The sequence below is a fragment of the Acipenser ruthenus genome, chromosome 7 (genome assembly GCF_902713425.1).
Source record: "Acipenser ruthenus chromosome 7, fAciRut3.2 maternal haplotype, whole genome shotgun sequence".
Taxonomy (NCBI): Eukaryota; Metazoa; Chordata; class Actinopteri; order Acipenseriformes; family Acipenseridae; genus Acipenser; species Acipenser ruthenus.
Window position 1 is genome coordinate 7,483,628 of NC_081195.1, and position 16,838 is coordinate 7,500,465.

The window sequence follows — 16,838 nt, forward strand, 5'->3', positions numbered from 1 at the left end:
ATCTTCGATTTGAAAATGAAAGACATACTATCGGATACAACTCAAAAGTTTTATTCATGAACATCATATCTAACATTTGCATAGCAGAAACACCATATTTAAATGAAACATAAAAGGCTATAGATGTATATAGCAGAATTCTGTAAGAATGCCATTGACACATCCTCCTCATTGAACTTGCAAGTCGCTCCTGGATATTATATAGTGTCAGCTACATGAAATATAATAATAATAATAATAATAATAATAATAATAATAATAATAATAATAATAATAACGTTACCATTTCTATTGCGTGACACTGCAGCAGAGTGCTTCTGTGGGGAAACAGCAGCACATCCATTGTTGTGGGTAAATCCTTGTTGCCCTCATTGCCTGGGCAAATGCTTCTAATTTCTCTCAAATCAAAACGATTCTGTGACATTCATGGGGTTTCCATGCAAGTTTTTTTTTTAACTCGAGATATTTACATAAGAAAAATGTCTCGTGTAAAATGCTTTTCTGGGTTTCCATTCACTCAGTTTATTTTACTCGAGTAAACCGGGCTTTTCACTCAACGTCATGCAGATTAATGGGAAAGGTGGAGGTTGATATGTAAATTAGCTATGCGTAAAGTACTCATGCTGTTTGTGAAGAGTACTAGTGACATTTTGTGAAAATATTGTTTCCATGCGCAGAGACCTGCTACACGAGTGAATCTAAGCTGCTGTAATAAAGCAAAATACCTCGTGCCTGGCTGGTTAATAATGTGTTTTACTACTCTTGCCCAAATTGTTTTTCAAATGTCATTAGTAGTGAATACTGTTTCAACTAATGTATCTTACGACTCATTAATTAAAAATAAACTCAGAGGTATAAAATGAAACTGACCAACAGGTATTGCAGATCACCATGGCTGAAAACCAGCAGAGACAGCATATAGGGGATCAGGTGATGCTGCGTATACTATCCTGGCTTAGAAACCCTACCCGTCCAGACGGCTGACAGCTGCTGAGGAAGCATTCAACACCACACTTGGGCAAACACGGGTAGTGGGCACTTGAAAGGGAGGTGGCGGATACTGATGAAACGGACTGAAGTGCAGCATTAGTTCGTTCCCAAAATTGGCACTGCCTGCTGTGACAGACAGGGAAGGTTACCAGTGCTGCCAAGTCTCACAAGAAAAAAAAAACAATACTACCTTTCAAAACAAGCCCAAAACAAGCGACCCGGGTTTATGCAAGTTCCAACCAGCGACTCAAAAACAAGCCCAATTATGCTTATTATAAGCGGACTTGGCAACTGTAAAGTTTACCTCAGTCGCCAGTTTCAATTTGACAGGAGCGATCTGAGGAGGCTCGTGCTGTCAGAGATTCTCTCCTTTCTTTTAAGTTGTGTTGGATTTAATGTTGTGTCAAATATTAATGATGCAAACAAATAAAACACAATCAATATGTTCATTTACAACTTTATTTGGTAATTTCTGAGAGAACATCAACAACTTGCTGGATGTTGTTGCACTGTTTTGGGCGATCGAGCTCATGACATCCAATTCACAAACTATATTTACTAATGTGGAGGGCAGACACGCGTTGTCTTTGGACATAGCTGGGATAAAAAAAAAGGATGGGAATTAATTCAGTTAGACATTTAAGCAGCAAGGGTATTCTCAAACAGCTGCATTAATACTATAACACAGGCATAACGCAGTTCATGGTAAGTGGTTTTATACAGAACTGTAAACCCACAAGAGATAGACAACATGACAGGCCAGACACAGCAAAAAACAATAATAAAAAAAAGCCGCCTGCATTATCATTAAGGTGAACTACTCCACTGCTAACCATAAAATCGCCCACCAGCCACTACTTTCTGCCATCTTGGAATCCACAGTAACAACTGACCTGCTCCCTTGCAGTATTTATAGTTAAGGATAAACACGCTCATTAACATTTACACGTGAAATGCGTGTTTCCATGCGAAATTGGGCGTGGTTTTCCCGTGTGTTTCGTCATTTACATGAGTAAATGAGATTTACCCTATCCCTCTCTTTGGCCGTTTTTTTCAGCCACAAACCTGATTTAAACGTGCATGCGCATCGCATTTTCACGTGTAAATTGACCCGCATGGAAACCCCATGATTGTCTATATATAAAAAAATGAATCCCAGGTTTGTTTACATCCAGGAGCTGTGATGTAAACACAGACGCAGTTTCATTGAATTACAGCCAGACCACACCACCCCCACATTCCATTGAAATACATACTTACACGCGGACCAGGGGTGGGGCTTGTATACTAAAATAATACTATTTTAAGCTATACGAAAAAAATATGTGTCATAATGACGCTTCTGGCGGTTCTAGGTAGGAGGTGCTTATAAAATTGTTATTTTTTGCAAATCTTCCACTCAAACACCATTAGGATATCTAATACATATATTTAGGAGAAGTCAAGAAAGGACATACACATGGGATTCACAAACGCAGAGTTATTTACATATTTACAGGTATATCTCAAAAAGTTAAATTGACGTGCATGGCGGTTCTAGTGTTAATGGGTGTTAATGAGCGCAGGTACTGGTTTCACTTGGAATTTCAACACAGGCAATTGTAATTCCAACATATTATGGTGATATCATCACCCCTGCTCTACGTACACCATTAAAAAACAATATTCTGAAAAGACTCCTCAAAGCTGTTTTTCTGAAGCGAGGTGGGGGAGCATTAAAGTGTTGCTCTGTGCACTGAAGCCAAACGGGATACATTGTACATTGAAGTCTGTGCAACACTGTGCAACAATTCAGCATTTTGGTGAGGACTCCCAATAGACGAATGACATGCGTTTGTTCTGCAGGCGAAAAAGTCAAGCTATGCGTTCCTGTGGGACATGGCGGTGGTGGAATATGCAGCCCTGACGGATGACGACTGCTCGTTGACGGTGCTCAGGAACAGCATCAGCAGCAAAGGTTACGGCATTGCCCTGCAGCACGGCAGCCCCTATAGAGACCTCTTCTCACAGAGGTGGGTTTAGGAGGGGTGGCTTTCTGTTTTTTTCTCTTTTTAGGTTATACACTAGAGTTATATTCTAGAAAGCATTTATTGCTTGATGAAAAATAGAGTGAAACTTGAATTTCTGTCCTCTAAAGACAGATGGCTGCTGATTCACGGTACCTCCGAGTCACTCTTATTTAAGAGGTCTTAGATCAGGTGATCATCGCCAACATTTGTTTTTTGATGCCATGGAAATCACAAAGCAGTAATAAAGTGTAGCTGTATGCACCAGTTTAGCTGTCATTTTGCCTAACTGGTAGCAGCTGTAATATGTGGGTGGACAAATAAGATCAGGGCTTCTAGATACAAATCATACAGTACTGCCGTGTTGAGTCGTCCTTCTGTTCTCAGTCTATTCCTTGGGGACTGCTCCTTCAGACAATCATATAACTCAGCTTTTCATTTTATGAAAACATAATAAGTATTATTTCTCTTCCCGCTTTCTCTCACAGTGCAATTTATTGTAATCCCTTATTTTTTTTTTTTAAATTGAGAAGTTATTTATTTTCCATGTGTGAAATATGAATGTCAGAAACTTAAGTAAGTGGATGAGCACTGTAGTAAAACTAAGTATTAGTTTTATACTGTTAGCATTTTGTTCTGCAATCAACGTTGTGTAAGTATGTTTGCACAAAATCTAATTAGATATAATGCATGCACTTATTTTGGGAATGGATTCAGGGAGATATACTGAGCATAAGGTATTGAGCTTTGGGAGTATGTTTTGCTGAGAGAGAGTGAGAAAGAGAGAGATAACATCTTAAAATTAAAGCTAAAAGAAGATAAACAAATTGTTCTTCTGGGAGAAAACAAATAAGCAGATGGAGTATTGTATGTAGCAATCTGCCATCATCTCTGAAACACTTGAGTGCTTCAAAAAGAGGTGGTGTAATTTTCGGAGGTAACAGAAAAACAAGTTTATTATGATTAGCGGGAGGCTGCACTGGCCCTGGACTATGAAGAAGAATATTATTTTAAAGATCAGGATCCAGGCATTTGAGCAATCAGGTCCACGTTCAAAATATAGTTTATGGCTGCATGAGCAGCTTCTCCTAATAAACCAACAGGCTTAGGTGAAACCTATACCCTATCCACATGACCTGAATAACAAGCAATCAACACACGCTGAAACCATGTGATTGCCATTCACTTCACTCACACATGTATTATAATCTGTGTTGTGATGAGAGCGATCAGTTCATAACAGATTCAGCAGGGCCTTCTTCAGTTTTCCTATGATTTTCCCATTGTTATACTATGCATTTACCATAGTATGCCATGGTGGTTCCCCTATGTTTGAACGTTGTCCCTATCAGTTTAAATGCAGAAGATCCTCCTGAGGACCAGGTCACTTACACTGATTATAATTTCAGGATCCTGGAGCTGCAAGATAACGGAGACCTGGACATCTTTAAACAGAAGTGGTGGCCAAGGATGGGCCGCTGCGACCTGGACAGCCATGGCAACCCACAGCCAGACGGGCGAGCTCTCAAGCTCCACAGCTTTGCAGGGGTCTTCTGCATCCTGGCGGCCGGCCTGCTGCTCGCCTGCCTGGTTGCCGGCCTCGAGATGTGGTGGAACAGCAACCGCTGTCGACAAGAGCAGCCTAAAGAGGTAAGAGACTCCCCGAGCTGGGAGAGATTGAGGAGCCGGAACCACTGCAGTTAAAGGATCTGCTACACTCATGCCTCCAGCAATAAACATGTTGTAACAATGTTATAAACAATATCCGTGACATTGCTCTAGCAATGAGCTTGCAGCAATAGGGAAAGGAATAAAATATAGCCAGATGTTCTCTTCTGTTCAATTCAGTTGCAAGTGATAACTGAGAAGAGAAGCGTAATTGAAATGTAAATACACAAGATGATTATCTAGCTGAGCTACACAGTGAGATTGAGATTCTTAAAGAAAGGTTATACACAATAATAATCACACAGACAAAGTGGTTTCAGTTGGCAAGAGGAGAACAGGCAATGAGTTTGATAACACTTCATCAGACACTTTTTCTGGATGCAAATCTGTGAAATTAAGAGGTTTCTGTAAATTGTAATTAAGTATAGAAGTACCTTAAAATACAGTAAAAAATACAGTCTTTCACCCCACAATAATACAGACAGGCATAACAATTATATTTCTCAACACCATCAACACCTTGAACAACACATTTATAGAAGAGTACCAACAGATCCTTGAACTAAATTGTGACCGGTTGGGCTGTTTGCATGGGTGCCTGCCTGTCGCATCTACAGATTTTTATTTTATTTTATTATTTTATTATTTTAAGCAACAAGACCCCCGGTTTTGCCAAACCAGACCATAACACCTTGTAATGTGCAATGTAGCGGGTCTTGTTGCTATTATATGTCAATGAGGACGCAACATCCATGGATATTTTTATTCATTATTTTTTATGGTCTCGTGCAGGTTGCTAAGGATTACAGACTGGCCAGCGTTTCTGGCCCATTGACATATAATGATATAACAACTGCTTCATCTGGAGGGAGGAAGGACATATGGACAGAAAGAGACAGAAACTGGGATGAAGCAGAAGATATTTATACAGGTCAGGACAGATCCCCTGAGAAGTAACGTCTCGTTTTTCAGAGAGGTCCCGTCCCCATTTATAGGGCAGAGGTGGACAGATCCGCTTACCCTGCACCCATCGTCATATGTTTTAAGATGTATTAATACAAAATGATTGGGATCCAGCAATCTGTGCAGTTAGGCTATATCAGCAATAAATCTACTAAATAAACTTGTTGTCCACCCCTGGTAGACAAATACAATGCAATAGTGAAAGGAAACATGTTCAGAGCAACTTTAGCTTGGATAGGATTTCTGGCACCTGGATAATTACCAAAGTTTCCTGGTCAGGCATGGTAACAACTGTGTCATTTCATGGAAATAGCCTACTGAACAAGGTGGTGTAATAACATGGTAACACCATGGCATATGCCAATTCACATGTAATTACACACTTACTACACCAGTAGTTACCATGTAAGAGCAGAAACCCTTGATGTTTACCATGTTATTATATGGTTATGTATGCCCCATAATTTTATATGTTTCCTCTTTCCCTTGTTTTCTGAAACTTCAGTCCTTTCTCTCTCACATCATCTAAAATCTGAGCAGGTTAACTGGTGCAATAAAGCTTAAGCATCCAAGTTATCGGTTGTAATGCTGCTTCTTAGACAAGAGACTAAAGCAAGTAAGCTGTACCTTAGACAATGAAACGATGTGCTGTTGCTGCAAGATAAATCATGGATTTGATTTATAATAAACTTGCAACTTACTCTCTGAGAGTGTTATATCCTTGTTGTTTAGTTTATAAAATAAAACTGCATTTTTTTGTTATTGTAAATATCCACGAATTAAGTTTTATTTTATAACTTAAATAACAAGGATTTATTCTCTAACTAAACTGCAAATAGGCCTCACAACAAAGTAACAGAACAAATTAAGTTTATTACAATAAATGAACATTCTAATATCTTGCTTAAAACACAGGTGATGTTAATATTGATTTATAAAATTCCAGGAACCATGTCTTTTGTCCTTAATAGATTACACTGCTCCTTGAAAATCCAGTCTCAATCTTCTCTGTCTCTTCTGTCTGCTCCCTTCTTTCTTCAGGACAAAGAGGTGAACCTGGAGCAGGTGCACAGGCGTATGAACAGCCTTATGGACGAGGACATGGCTCACAAGGAGATTCCCACCCCGTCTATCGAGATCTCTGCTCTGGACATCGGCACCATGCAGCCCAGCCAGACCATGGAGCCTGTGCGGGACTATCAGAGCACGGGGCTGTCTGTGAGCACCTTTCTGCCGGAGCAGGGCCACGGGGCGGGCAGGACGCTAACACAGGGCCCTGGCAGCAGTCTGCCCCTGCCACTCAGCGGCTCATCCACCATGCCATCCATCCAGTGCAAACACAGATCCCCCAACGGGGGGCTATTCCGCCAGAGCCCCGTCAAGACTCCCATGCCAATGTCATACCAGTCAGTGTCCGGAAGACCAATCCCAGAAGCCATTGAGCCCACCCACGGGACATCCATCTGATCTGGTCTGGGGAATAAAAAATAATAAAAAAAAATATATATATATATATATATATATATATATATATATATATAAACATATTAAAAATAAATAAATAAAAAAACAGATTTTTAATACAAGTTTAAAATTTAAAACACAAATAAGAAAAAAAAACTAGAATTTTTTTCTTGTACATATTTGTAAATACTGAAAGAATGAAGTGAGGTAAAAATTGTATTTTGAATATTCTCAATTTTTGGAAGTTGAGCTAAAACAAACAAACAAACAAACAAACAAACAAACAAACAAAAAAACTAGTGTACGAATGGCTTTGTAAATTTTGTTCTATATGAATAAAGACGCAAATTCCTTGTGATTGTTTTCTAAGTGCCAGTTGTGAAGATTTCTTACTGGGGGCTTTGGGAGGGAACTCTGTCCATCTTCAACCATTCCATCTGCACCACAAAACCAGCCATTTAAAACCTTGGTTAGTTCTCCTTTAATGACTTCCATATAGCCAGGATTAGGTTTGGAGGGAGTCGGCAGGATGCATTCATATTTGAGTCTATTGTGCCCAGTATCCGGCTTTGAAGTATTGTAGGCATCAACTACATGACGTTTTGTAGTAATTTGACTAGTTTAATGTACTTGTCAAAATGATTAAAATCTCCAGCATTAATTTTAGGAGGACATATCTATTTAGGGTTATTATTAGAGGAAACTTGGAAAAATGGACAACAAAGGCCCCACCCCTTTCTGCATTTATTCTTTAGTCCCAATACTATAGTGTTTGCTTGTACCAACAGTATACTGCAAAGCCATCCACTGGGTTCGACATTCATTACAGATTTTACCTATCAAGAACACATGCAAGGGATAGGGATTTCCTTTAGTCTTTAGGTTTTCCACAGGGATGTCTTGGATTTGTCCAATCAGTATTTCCTTTTTCATATATAGTCTGATTAAAAAAAAAAAGATTGAGTAGAGAATAATTGAATAGGAGGAAGGTTTTCAGTCTCATTACTTCGAAGGTCCGTTGTTATTTCACTATAATCTCCTAGTGGAATGAATAAGTCTTAAGAAAACAAGAACGGCAGAAGCTTTAAAGATCATGGACGTGCACAGGAATTCAATTTTTGCTATTTTCGAGGGGAGCAATATATATAAAACATTTTTTGCAAGTTGATTTTGGTGCTGATGCATAGTTTAAGCACAGTGATAACTGATTTACAAAAAAACAGATTTAGTTGATGATTTCAGGAGAGGGGGTGCTTGTTTTCCTGTAACTAGGCAGTGGAAGACAGACAAAGGGAAATATAAATCATACATAACTATTAAACACTCAGTAGTGCTGAATTATGTCAATGTCTTCGAAAAATTTATTTGAAAAGTTTGTCATTGAATGTCATTGAACCATACAATCAATGACCAGCTAAACAAACGCTTTAAACACTAAAATATCTTGTTTTCTGTAGCTACAATGTATTCCACTCAGCTTTTCTGAAAGAGGGATGCTTCCTTGCTTGACGGCTGTGCACGGGTTAGCTATAGCTTTGTGCATAACGGTCCCATTTTGAGCTCAGATTTCATTTTTGTGAAGTGCAGTGTGTAACAAGAAGATAATACAGTATGCATGTGTGGCTAATGCATAGCAAAACACAGCCGGTTCGTGGCTTGATGGTAATACCCTTCTGTCTGAGCTTGACAGTATGTTAGCAAATCTCAGTGTTTAAGGAACAGAAATCCCTCGGAGAACCTCACAAAAAGCTGCTGCTTCTCCATCCAAGCGTGGTGGATTCTGTGTTTGTTTAATATCCGGACACAGCTTTAACAATTCACAACAGGGGTTTTATACAAACAAAAACAGATTCTTACTAGCTGCAGCTCCAGGAACTGATTTTATTTTTTAATGAGGGGGCAAGCTCTACCAGGTTATCTTTAATGGCAATTGCATGGCTGAAATGTAATGGATGTACATGGAGTGACAACATCAACTTCCATTTCCGTACCTTTTTAGCCATAGCTAGCAACATTATTGCCGGCCCCCTTACTGTTGCTCTGAATGAACGACACAGAAAGTGACAAGGTGCCAAGAAACATATACAGCATTGTTAAAGGAATCCTTAATTATTCTATTTTTTACTGCAGTACTGTACTATGTTGATGGAAATGTTGAGGGGGAAAAAAACTCTTGCCCTCCCCTTTAAGGGCTTACTGGTTATCTTTAAATATGCTAAAACGTAATAGTTCATATATCTGTACAACAGGATCAATGTTTAAGAGGCAGGCATTTAAACACAACTAATGTCATCAGAAAACCTTTAAACCAGACAGTATTTTATTAGCATGCCATTAATGTGAGTTACTAATAAAACGGTCCTAACTGATAACTTTAAGTACTGTGCAGTACAGTTTTAACGATAGACAGATACTGTAGATAAACACATTTTTTGCACTTCTATGGAATTTATTGCCATGGTAATTTCCATTCTGCTCTACTCCTTAAAGGCAGTATGAGAAAGAATTAAGTTAAAAGCTGTTCAGATATGGAAGCGACCCTGTTGCAAGGAAATATACCGAACTTCCATCTGGCAATTATTATTATCATGGGATGTATCATTCAAAAGGTTATTTAGACGTAGTTGGTCAGAGCTTTAATGCGTAGCATTACAACAACACTTGATACTCCGTTGTCAGCGGAATATGCCTATATATTTTATAAAGGGTGCTAAAGGGGTGTTTTTACTAGAACCTACAAGTATACTGGTTCTTAAAAAAAGAAGAATACATACAGGAAGATGGGAGCACTGCAATAAGCATTGTAAGGTTTAGGAGATGTTATTGCTTTGCCAATAGCCTCAGCAGTTTATCACAAAGCTCTGCGGATCTAATGGAAAGCTTCAGCTGATTGATGGTCTTGGTGCACGCTTACACAAAGGTTTGTGTGTGTGTGTGTGTGTGTGTGTGTGTGTGTGTGTGTGTGTGTGTGTGTTTGTGTGTGTGTGTGTGTGTGTGTTTGTGTGTGTGTGTGTGTGTGTGTGTGTGTGTGTGTGTGTGTTTGTGTGTGTGTGTGTGTGTGTGTGTGTGTGTGTTTGTGTGTGTGTGTGTGTGTGTGTGTGTGTGTGTGTGTGTGTGTGTTTGTGTGTGTTTGTGTGTGTGTGTGTGTGTGTGTGTGTGTGTGTGTGTGTGAACTGAGAGTCTTCTGCATCGCTAACTGATGTCCAGATGCCAAAAAATGAGATGGAGGTGATATGTTTGGCAACCTCCTTAGACCTAGCCCCCGGTATACCGGACACCTACAGTAGCCCCCCTTAGCGGATTGATACACAGAATAAAAGTCCACACAGTTCAGTTAATGCCCTTCCTTCAAATCGACTCTCTAGTTCAAAGTGATTTGTATTGTTTTACAGTACCTCAGAATTTATGATTGTATTTTCCACACAAAACTAGCATACCTTCCCCTTTATCAAAAGACCTTCATTGTTAGTGCAGCAGTGGCACTGCAATGGTAAGACAAGGGCAGCTGCTAATGAATAAGCCTCTGCTAGAATGCTGCCACATTTGTAATGTGTTCATAATTTGGCATGCAAATAGTATTGTACTGTGCCAGTACTAAAATCCAGCCTCAGCTTGATAAGCCACAGAATGTATGGATGTACCACAGGAAACTGTAAAATAATCATAGAAAACTAAAATTACTGCTGAGAACTAAAAGAAAAACATAATGATTGTGCTTGGAACTTATTATGTCGGACTGAATTTATAAGTAATGAACAACAGTGTCAAATTAACCCAGCCATACCATATGGTATCTAGATTAATGTAGGCTAATGTAGGTAATGCAAATGCAGAAATAAAACAAGAAAAACATGTGGCTTTGTACAGTACATATTTGTATTTAAAATTAAAGGTTCAAAGCCAACATGATAAAATGTCTGTAATTCTATATGGATCTGCAGTTACTTTTTTGCTATGAATTATATAGCCAAAACGATGTAGCTTTTGAATAATGGTTTTTAACATAGTGTTTTTCTGTTAATTACCCAAAATATATCGGAAATCATGTAATATTAAAACGAATACAATAGATATATTAGTCAAGCATATTTAAAATAAATATCAGTTACATAAAGATGTTTTACTGCATTAATCTGACAGGGGAAAAAATCAATTAATATTTTCTCTATTTTTTTGGAATAGTTAAATTTCCCTTCCAGTGGTTCTAGAACAGGGGTAGGCAATCCTGGTCCTGGAGTGCCTCAATCCTGCGGTTATCTCTTAATCATCAATTGCTAGATACCTGGAACACATGTTAATTCTGACCAATTAAGCCAATCATTGAATCAATTAGGGCTTGGGTAAAACAAAAACCAGAAGTGTCTGCGGCACTCCAGGACCAGAGTTTCCTACCCCTGTTCTAGAACATTCTGGCAAAGGATCAAACTCTTAATGGAGCGCATGAATTCTGAACACTCAGAAATGATGGATACTCTAGAGATGGCAAATGTTGTCTATATTTATTTTGTCAATGTCCCAACTGCACACGGCTCTAGCAGTCAGTAGGGAATTTTCTGCAGTATAAAACATACAGAACCAGTTCTTAATCCACTCATTAATATTATTATTTGTAGCACAGTAAATCAATGACAGCGAACATGACACAGCAATTAAATTATTCAAATTTAATAACGTTCCTCAATCACAGTTCAGCCTTGAGATTCCAGGGTCCAATGACAAGGTCACATACAGTAGCAGTAAATTCAATCACCAACACTATGTCACTTTATGACCCATGATATCTCCCTTCTTTATGATGCTATTTAAACAAACGTTCATACACGGGAGAGCACTCTCGGATAGTGATTGCGGTTATGTTAATGAGAGGTAAGAAAATGGTTGTTTTATTTAAGATTATTACACTTTTAAAAAACAACATTAAGATCTAAGCCGATAAACCCAAACCGATTACGTTACTGATCCCAACCAAGCATCTTAACTGCTGTTCAATAAAGTCTGGCTGTTCTATACATTGGTTAAGAAGCTAACGTGGGAAATGACAACAGCTGGTTTGCATCCAGCCTCAAGGTGAAAGTACTTAACGAAGAACAAGAGCTACAACCTGTAGGCTGGCTCACTGGTGTGTGTCTTATTTTGTGGACTAACCCAGAGTGATTCGCTCAATACAGCAACAAGTCTGTTTATAACTACTACTTTATTAAACATCAAAATCAGCATGCAATATGAAAAAGGCATTAATATACATAATTACCAATTTCGGAGACAACAGAGTGTGCAGTCTTCATTTCTTCTCTAGTCTACCAAAGTATCTATAAACAAGCTTTTTTATACCTAACCTGTGGTTATAGCATTCTTCAACAATTCTTTCTTTTGTAAATTTTCTCCATTACAGCTGGGTATCCTCTTGGATCTTCTAATTAACACACACACCCTGCTTATAAGATATATTACTACAAGAGAGTACAAGACACCAACAACCTCCATATATCAGAACCAAATAGGGAATGTGTTCTTATCAGTAACTTTCCATAAGCTTGTCTTTACACTGCATTTAAGGAAATGCACAGACAAAGCACAACAATATATAAAATAGCAAAATATTACAAAAGCAATGCCTTATCTTCCAGCAAACCCAATAACTAGAATACTGTATTCAATTCCGGTTGCTGCATTGCAAAAAGGTCACCGCGGATTTGGAGAGAAGAGCAACTAGACAAATCCCAGGGCTCAAAGGTGAAGATATATTGAGGAGAATATATTTAGACAAGAACAAAAAAGTCCATATACTGACTGATGGTCTTAAAGCAGGCCACATAAAATCAGTCAATGAATCAAGCACATTTGCCAACTCTTATCCGGTTAGTGCAGACTGCTGCATTTGCAAATTTATGAATAGCCCCACAGACCAGACAGTTTGGAAGTCTTAACACATATCCCTTTCAATTATAGGTTTTGCTCTGTGCTTAACAAAGCTTTGCTAATGTTTATGTTTAAAAAAAAAAATTATTAAGTTATTGATTCAGATGTCAGTAAGGACAATTTAATTAATTTCTGTGAGCGTTTGTGGTTAGTTCTGTGGTGGGAATCTCATAAATCAAACATAAAATTAAACAAATAAATAAATAACATAGCTAAAGTGATTGTATCCACAGTCAAGATAATCTTGTGTTTTTTGTCTTTCCATTTAAACTGCAGTCTGACCAAACATAATGTACTTCTATTTATGTTGTTTTACTATAGGAGAAAACAGCTGTCAAGAACTCACTGAAGAAGTTGCAAGATGGATTGATCTGAATTAGGCATGGCTACCTAGCTTGCTTCAATAGTGATCAATGACTTAAAGGTCAGGGTTATTATTATTTCTATGGTAAATGTAGCGACTGCTTCACAGCACTGGAGAAAGAAGCACTCAGTCTGTCCACAAGCCATAGAAAAGGGGAAGTGAAGCTAAAAATACAAAGCTGAAGAGATTGGTATTCTGTAGGTATCGTTTATTTTCTCCCAGTAAATCGGCAGGGCTTTTCTATTTTTTTTTTTTGGGCGGGGGGGGGGGTCTAATAAAACTTGAATGCTCTAATTTATTTATTTATTTCTTAGTAGATGCCCTTATCCAGGGCGACTTACAATTGTTACAAAATATCACAATTACCCATTTATACAGTTGGGTTTTTACTGGAGCAATCTGGGTAAAGTACCTTGCTCGAGGGTACAGCAGCAGTGTTCCCCACCTGGGATTGAACCCACGACCCTCCGTTCAAGCGTCCAGAGCCCTAACCACTACTCCACACTGCTGCCCTCTTTTTTTCTTCCAATTCTTTTCCAGTATAGGAGCCAACATGGGTTGGTTTCACTGATAGCTGATAGCCGATAAAACTGATAAAACTGATAGCCGCATAAGTGTGTAGTAACATATACATATTGTATCAAAGCATTTCCGGATATTGCTTCTTATTTGGTGCAATACAAATAATTGGCATGCAAAGGCGTTGCTACATGCAGCACACACTTTGTGTAAACAGGGTGTCCTACATATGACGGATTCTTCTGATATGCGTTATAGTCTGTTCAATATAAAAGCTGCCCTAAAGGTAAAATATGCTGAAGACTTTATGAAACATGTTCCACATACAGTGCATGGGATACTACTTACAGAACCATGCCAATTATTTTGTCTAAAAATAAAATGACTTTTTGTTTAGATAATTACATGTTCAGAAAGCGCAAAACAATTGCATAGTGTTTTGTAGTTTTACATTTTCGAGTGGCCTATGTCTTTCACGCCTCTTTGTGTCCTCTCAAGTGCCCTTTGGCATACTCATATAACCTCTATAATCTTTTGGAATGACAAACAATGCTGTCAGCCTTCATTTTAAATAGTATGTCATTAAAAGCATGAATCATGCATGGTGGAGGGGTGCTCGTAAATGAAGCTCATGTAGCCTCTACTAAAAATGAGTCAAAGGTCAACTATTGTTTTCTGGGACCACACACAGGCTTTGAAATATGACATTAAAAGCATTTTTCAAAAAAGAAAAAAAACATATCTACCTTTTCAATAGCATTCCCACTCGTTGTTTTTTGTTGTGTAATTGAAGCCTCTCACACTACCCACATGCCAATTGCATGGCTTTTTTTTCATGGTGTGGTCTAATGTCTGTGCTGGTTTCAGTCTGCAGATAGTGTGTGTGTGTGTGTGTGTGTGTGTGTGTGTGTGAATGTAATGTTGGCAGGGATGGGGTTAAATCAATCTATCCCAGCAATCAAACTTGTGGTCATTTCCCAGTTAGGTAATTGGTGCTAATTGTGGAGTGGCCACATGTATAAAAGGAGCCAGAAATCCTTTGTTTGGTGAGGGGTGAGGGGTTGTGCTTTTTGAAGTGTTTTGGAAAACTTGGTCAGTGTAGGCGAATGCCCATCCTGACTACTCAATTGTTTTGTTTATTTTGGCCATTGTGCTTGTTTATTTGTTTCTGTTTATTTGTTGTTTTGTTTATTAAATGTGCATTCTAGTGCTTACAACAGCAGTCCTCCAGGACCGGAATTGCCCACCCCTGTATTAGAGCATTTCACTCGCATGGACACTGCGGAAGTCAATACATTGAGCCCTGCATTGAAGATTCTCTCTGGGAATTAGAAGTCTGGAATATTTCCATAATCATTGGAATACCAATAAATATATAACTAAGTGTCAGGCCAGAAGCCCTACTGCTGTTAGTAGTGTGTGTGTGGGAATGTAAGGTTGGCAGGGCAGGGGTTAAATCTATCCCTGCCAACAATCACAGGTGTGGCCATTCCCCAATTACTTAATTGGACCAATTAAGCATCTAATAAGCACTTAATTGATCAAATTAATTCATTTAGGATACAGTTGGAACAAAAACCAGGAGGGACACTGGCCCTCCAGGACTGGAATTGCCCACCCCTGCTCTAATGTGACTGGGATGGGGCTTGCTGCTCTAAATCGCAATCTAAACATCTGTGTTGTAACGAGTAGCATGATATTGATGTTTCCAATTAATTCTCTATTGCCTCAGTCAAGCTCCAGTCCACCCCTTCTTGGTCACATAAAAACAATTTGTTTCATAAAGATTTTCCATTGCAGCCTAATTTCGTTACAGTTCGGTAAGCAGCTGCATAGTTAGCAGGTGTCCAACTCTCTTTTCTGCAAAACCTTCACAAAAATAAAACGGCTCTGTACATGAATCTGCTTATACTGCGATCCCAGGGATCCTTGGATGAAAACCCCTCACATGTAAATAGTGTTTATTTTTGTGCTTTTTGTGCAAATAACTTTTACCGGTACATGTTTTCATTCACGTCCATATTCTGCAGTATAAATGCAGATAATGACTCCACCATCTACATCAATAACAGTGTTATCTTGATGCTTGTATTCAAATGTTGTTTAACTGAGGATATGTTGAAAGATTGTTGCTACAGTCTGCAATCCGGAGTCGTAATCCAAATACCTGTTTCAATGTGTTCGTTTACCAGTAAATCAATGACAAATAATTTTCTCCGCCCACTCTTAACCAAACACTCACAAACCCAGACCTTTTAAATAGTAACCAAGGACATCATTAAACAATTGACATATCCTCAATTGCATAATTAATTTGAACTGGAGTTAATACTGACTCCAGTGGCTTCCCCATGGTCCTAATGCCTCCAGGTATTGTCTCGGCACCATAGCAAACATTTGTTTTAAACTGTACTTATTATATATATATATATATATATATATATATATATATATATATATATATATATATATATATATATATATATATATATATATATATATTCTTATTTAACATAACATTATGATTTACACAGTGTATTCTTTAACCCCATTTCAGTTTTGATCCCCAAAACACTTTACATTTTGTACTTATTTGTATACCATCCAGTTTGTTTACATTGTCTTTTCTACATGTTAGTTTTATTGCAATTCCTTACTATATATATACTGTATATCTATCTATCTATCTATCTATCTATCTATATATATATATATATATATATATATATATATATATAGATAGATAGATAGATAGATAGATAGATAGATAGATAGATAGATAGATAGATAGATATATAGATAGATATATATTAGCTCAAAGAGCCAGCTGCCCAACTTTTCGATATGTTGTACATATCTTTCTCAAGGGAGCCTCTTATAATACATGGATGAAGACTATATTTGCATCCTGAGCCATTCAGGAAAAAAAGGCATAATATCACAAT

The 16,838-nt window shown here is 38.1% G+C and overlaps 1 protein-coding gene across 2 annotated transcripts in view; it reads left to right on the top strand.

Annotated features, from left to right (window-relative positions):
• The window catches only part of LOC117414865 (glutamate receptor ionotropic, delta-1-like), a 269,999-nt gene extending 262,550 nt beyond the window's left edge, over positions 1–7,449 (top strand). The window contains exons 14-17 of one of the 2 annotated variants that reach the window (XM_034024696.3): positions 2,836–3,002; positions 4,406–4,646; positions 5,457–5,595; positions 6,669–7,132. In XM_034024696.3, the coding sequence (XP_033880587.1) occupies positions 2,836–3,002; positions 4,406–4,646; positions 5,457–5,595; positions 6,669–7,069 (948 nt within the window). In that variant the 3' untranslated portion in view covers positions 7,070–7,132. Of the gene's footprint in view, positions 1–2,835; positions 3,003–4,405; positions 4,647–5,456; positions 5,596–6,668 lie in introns of both variants that reach the window. The other variant, XM_034024697.3, reaches the window with a different exon arrangement.
• The last annotated feature ends 9,389 nt before the right edge of the window (positions 7,450–16,838 follow it).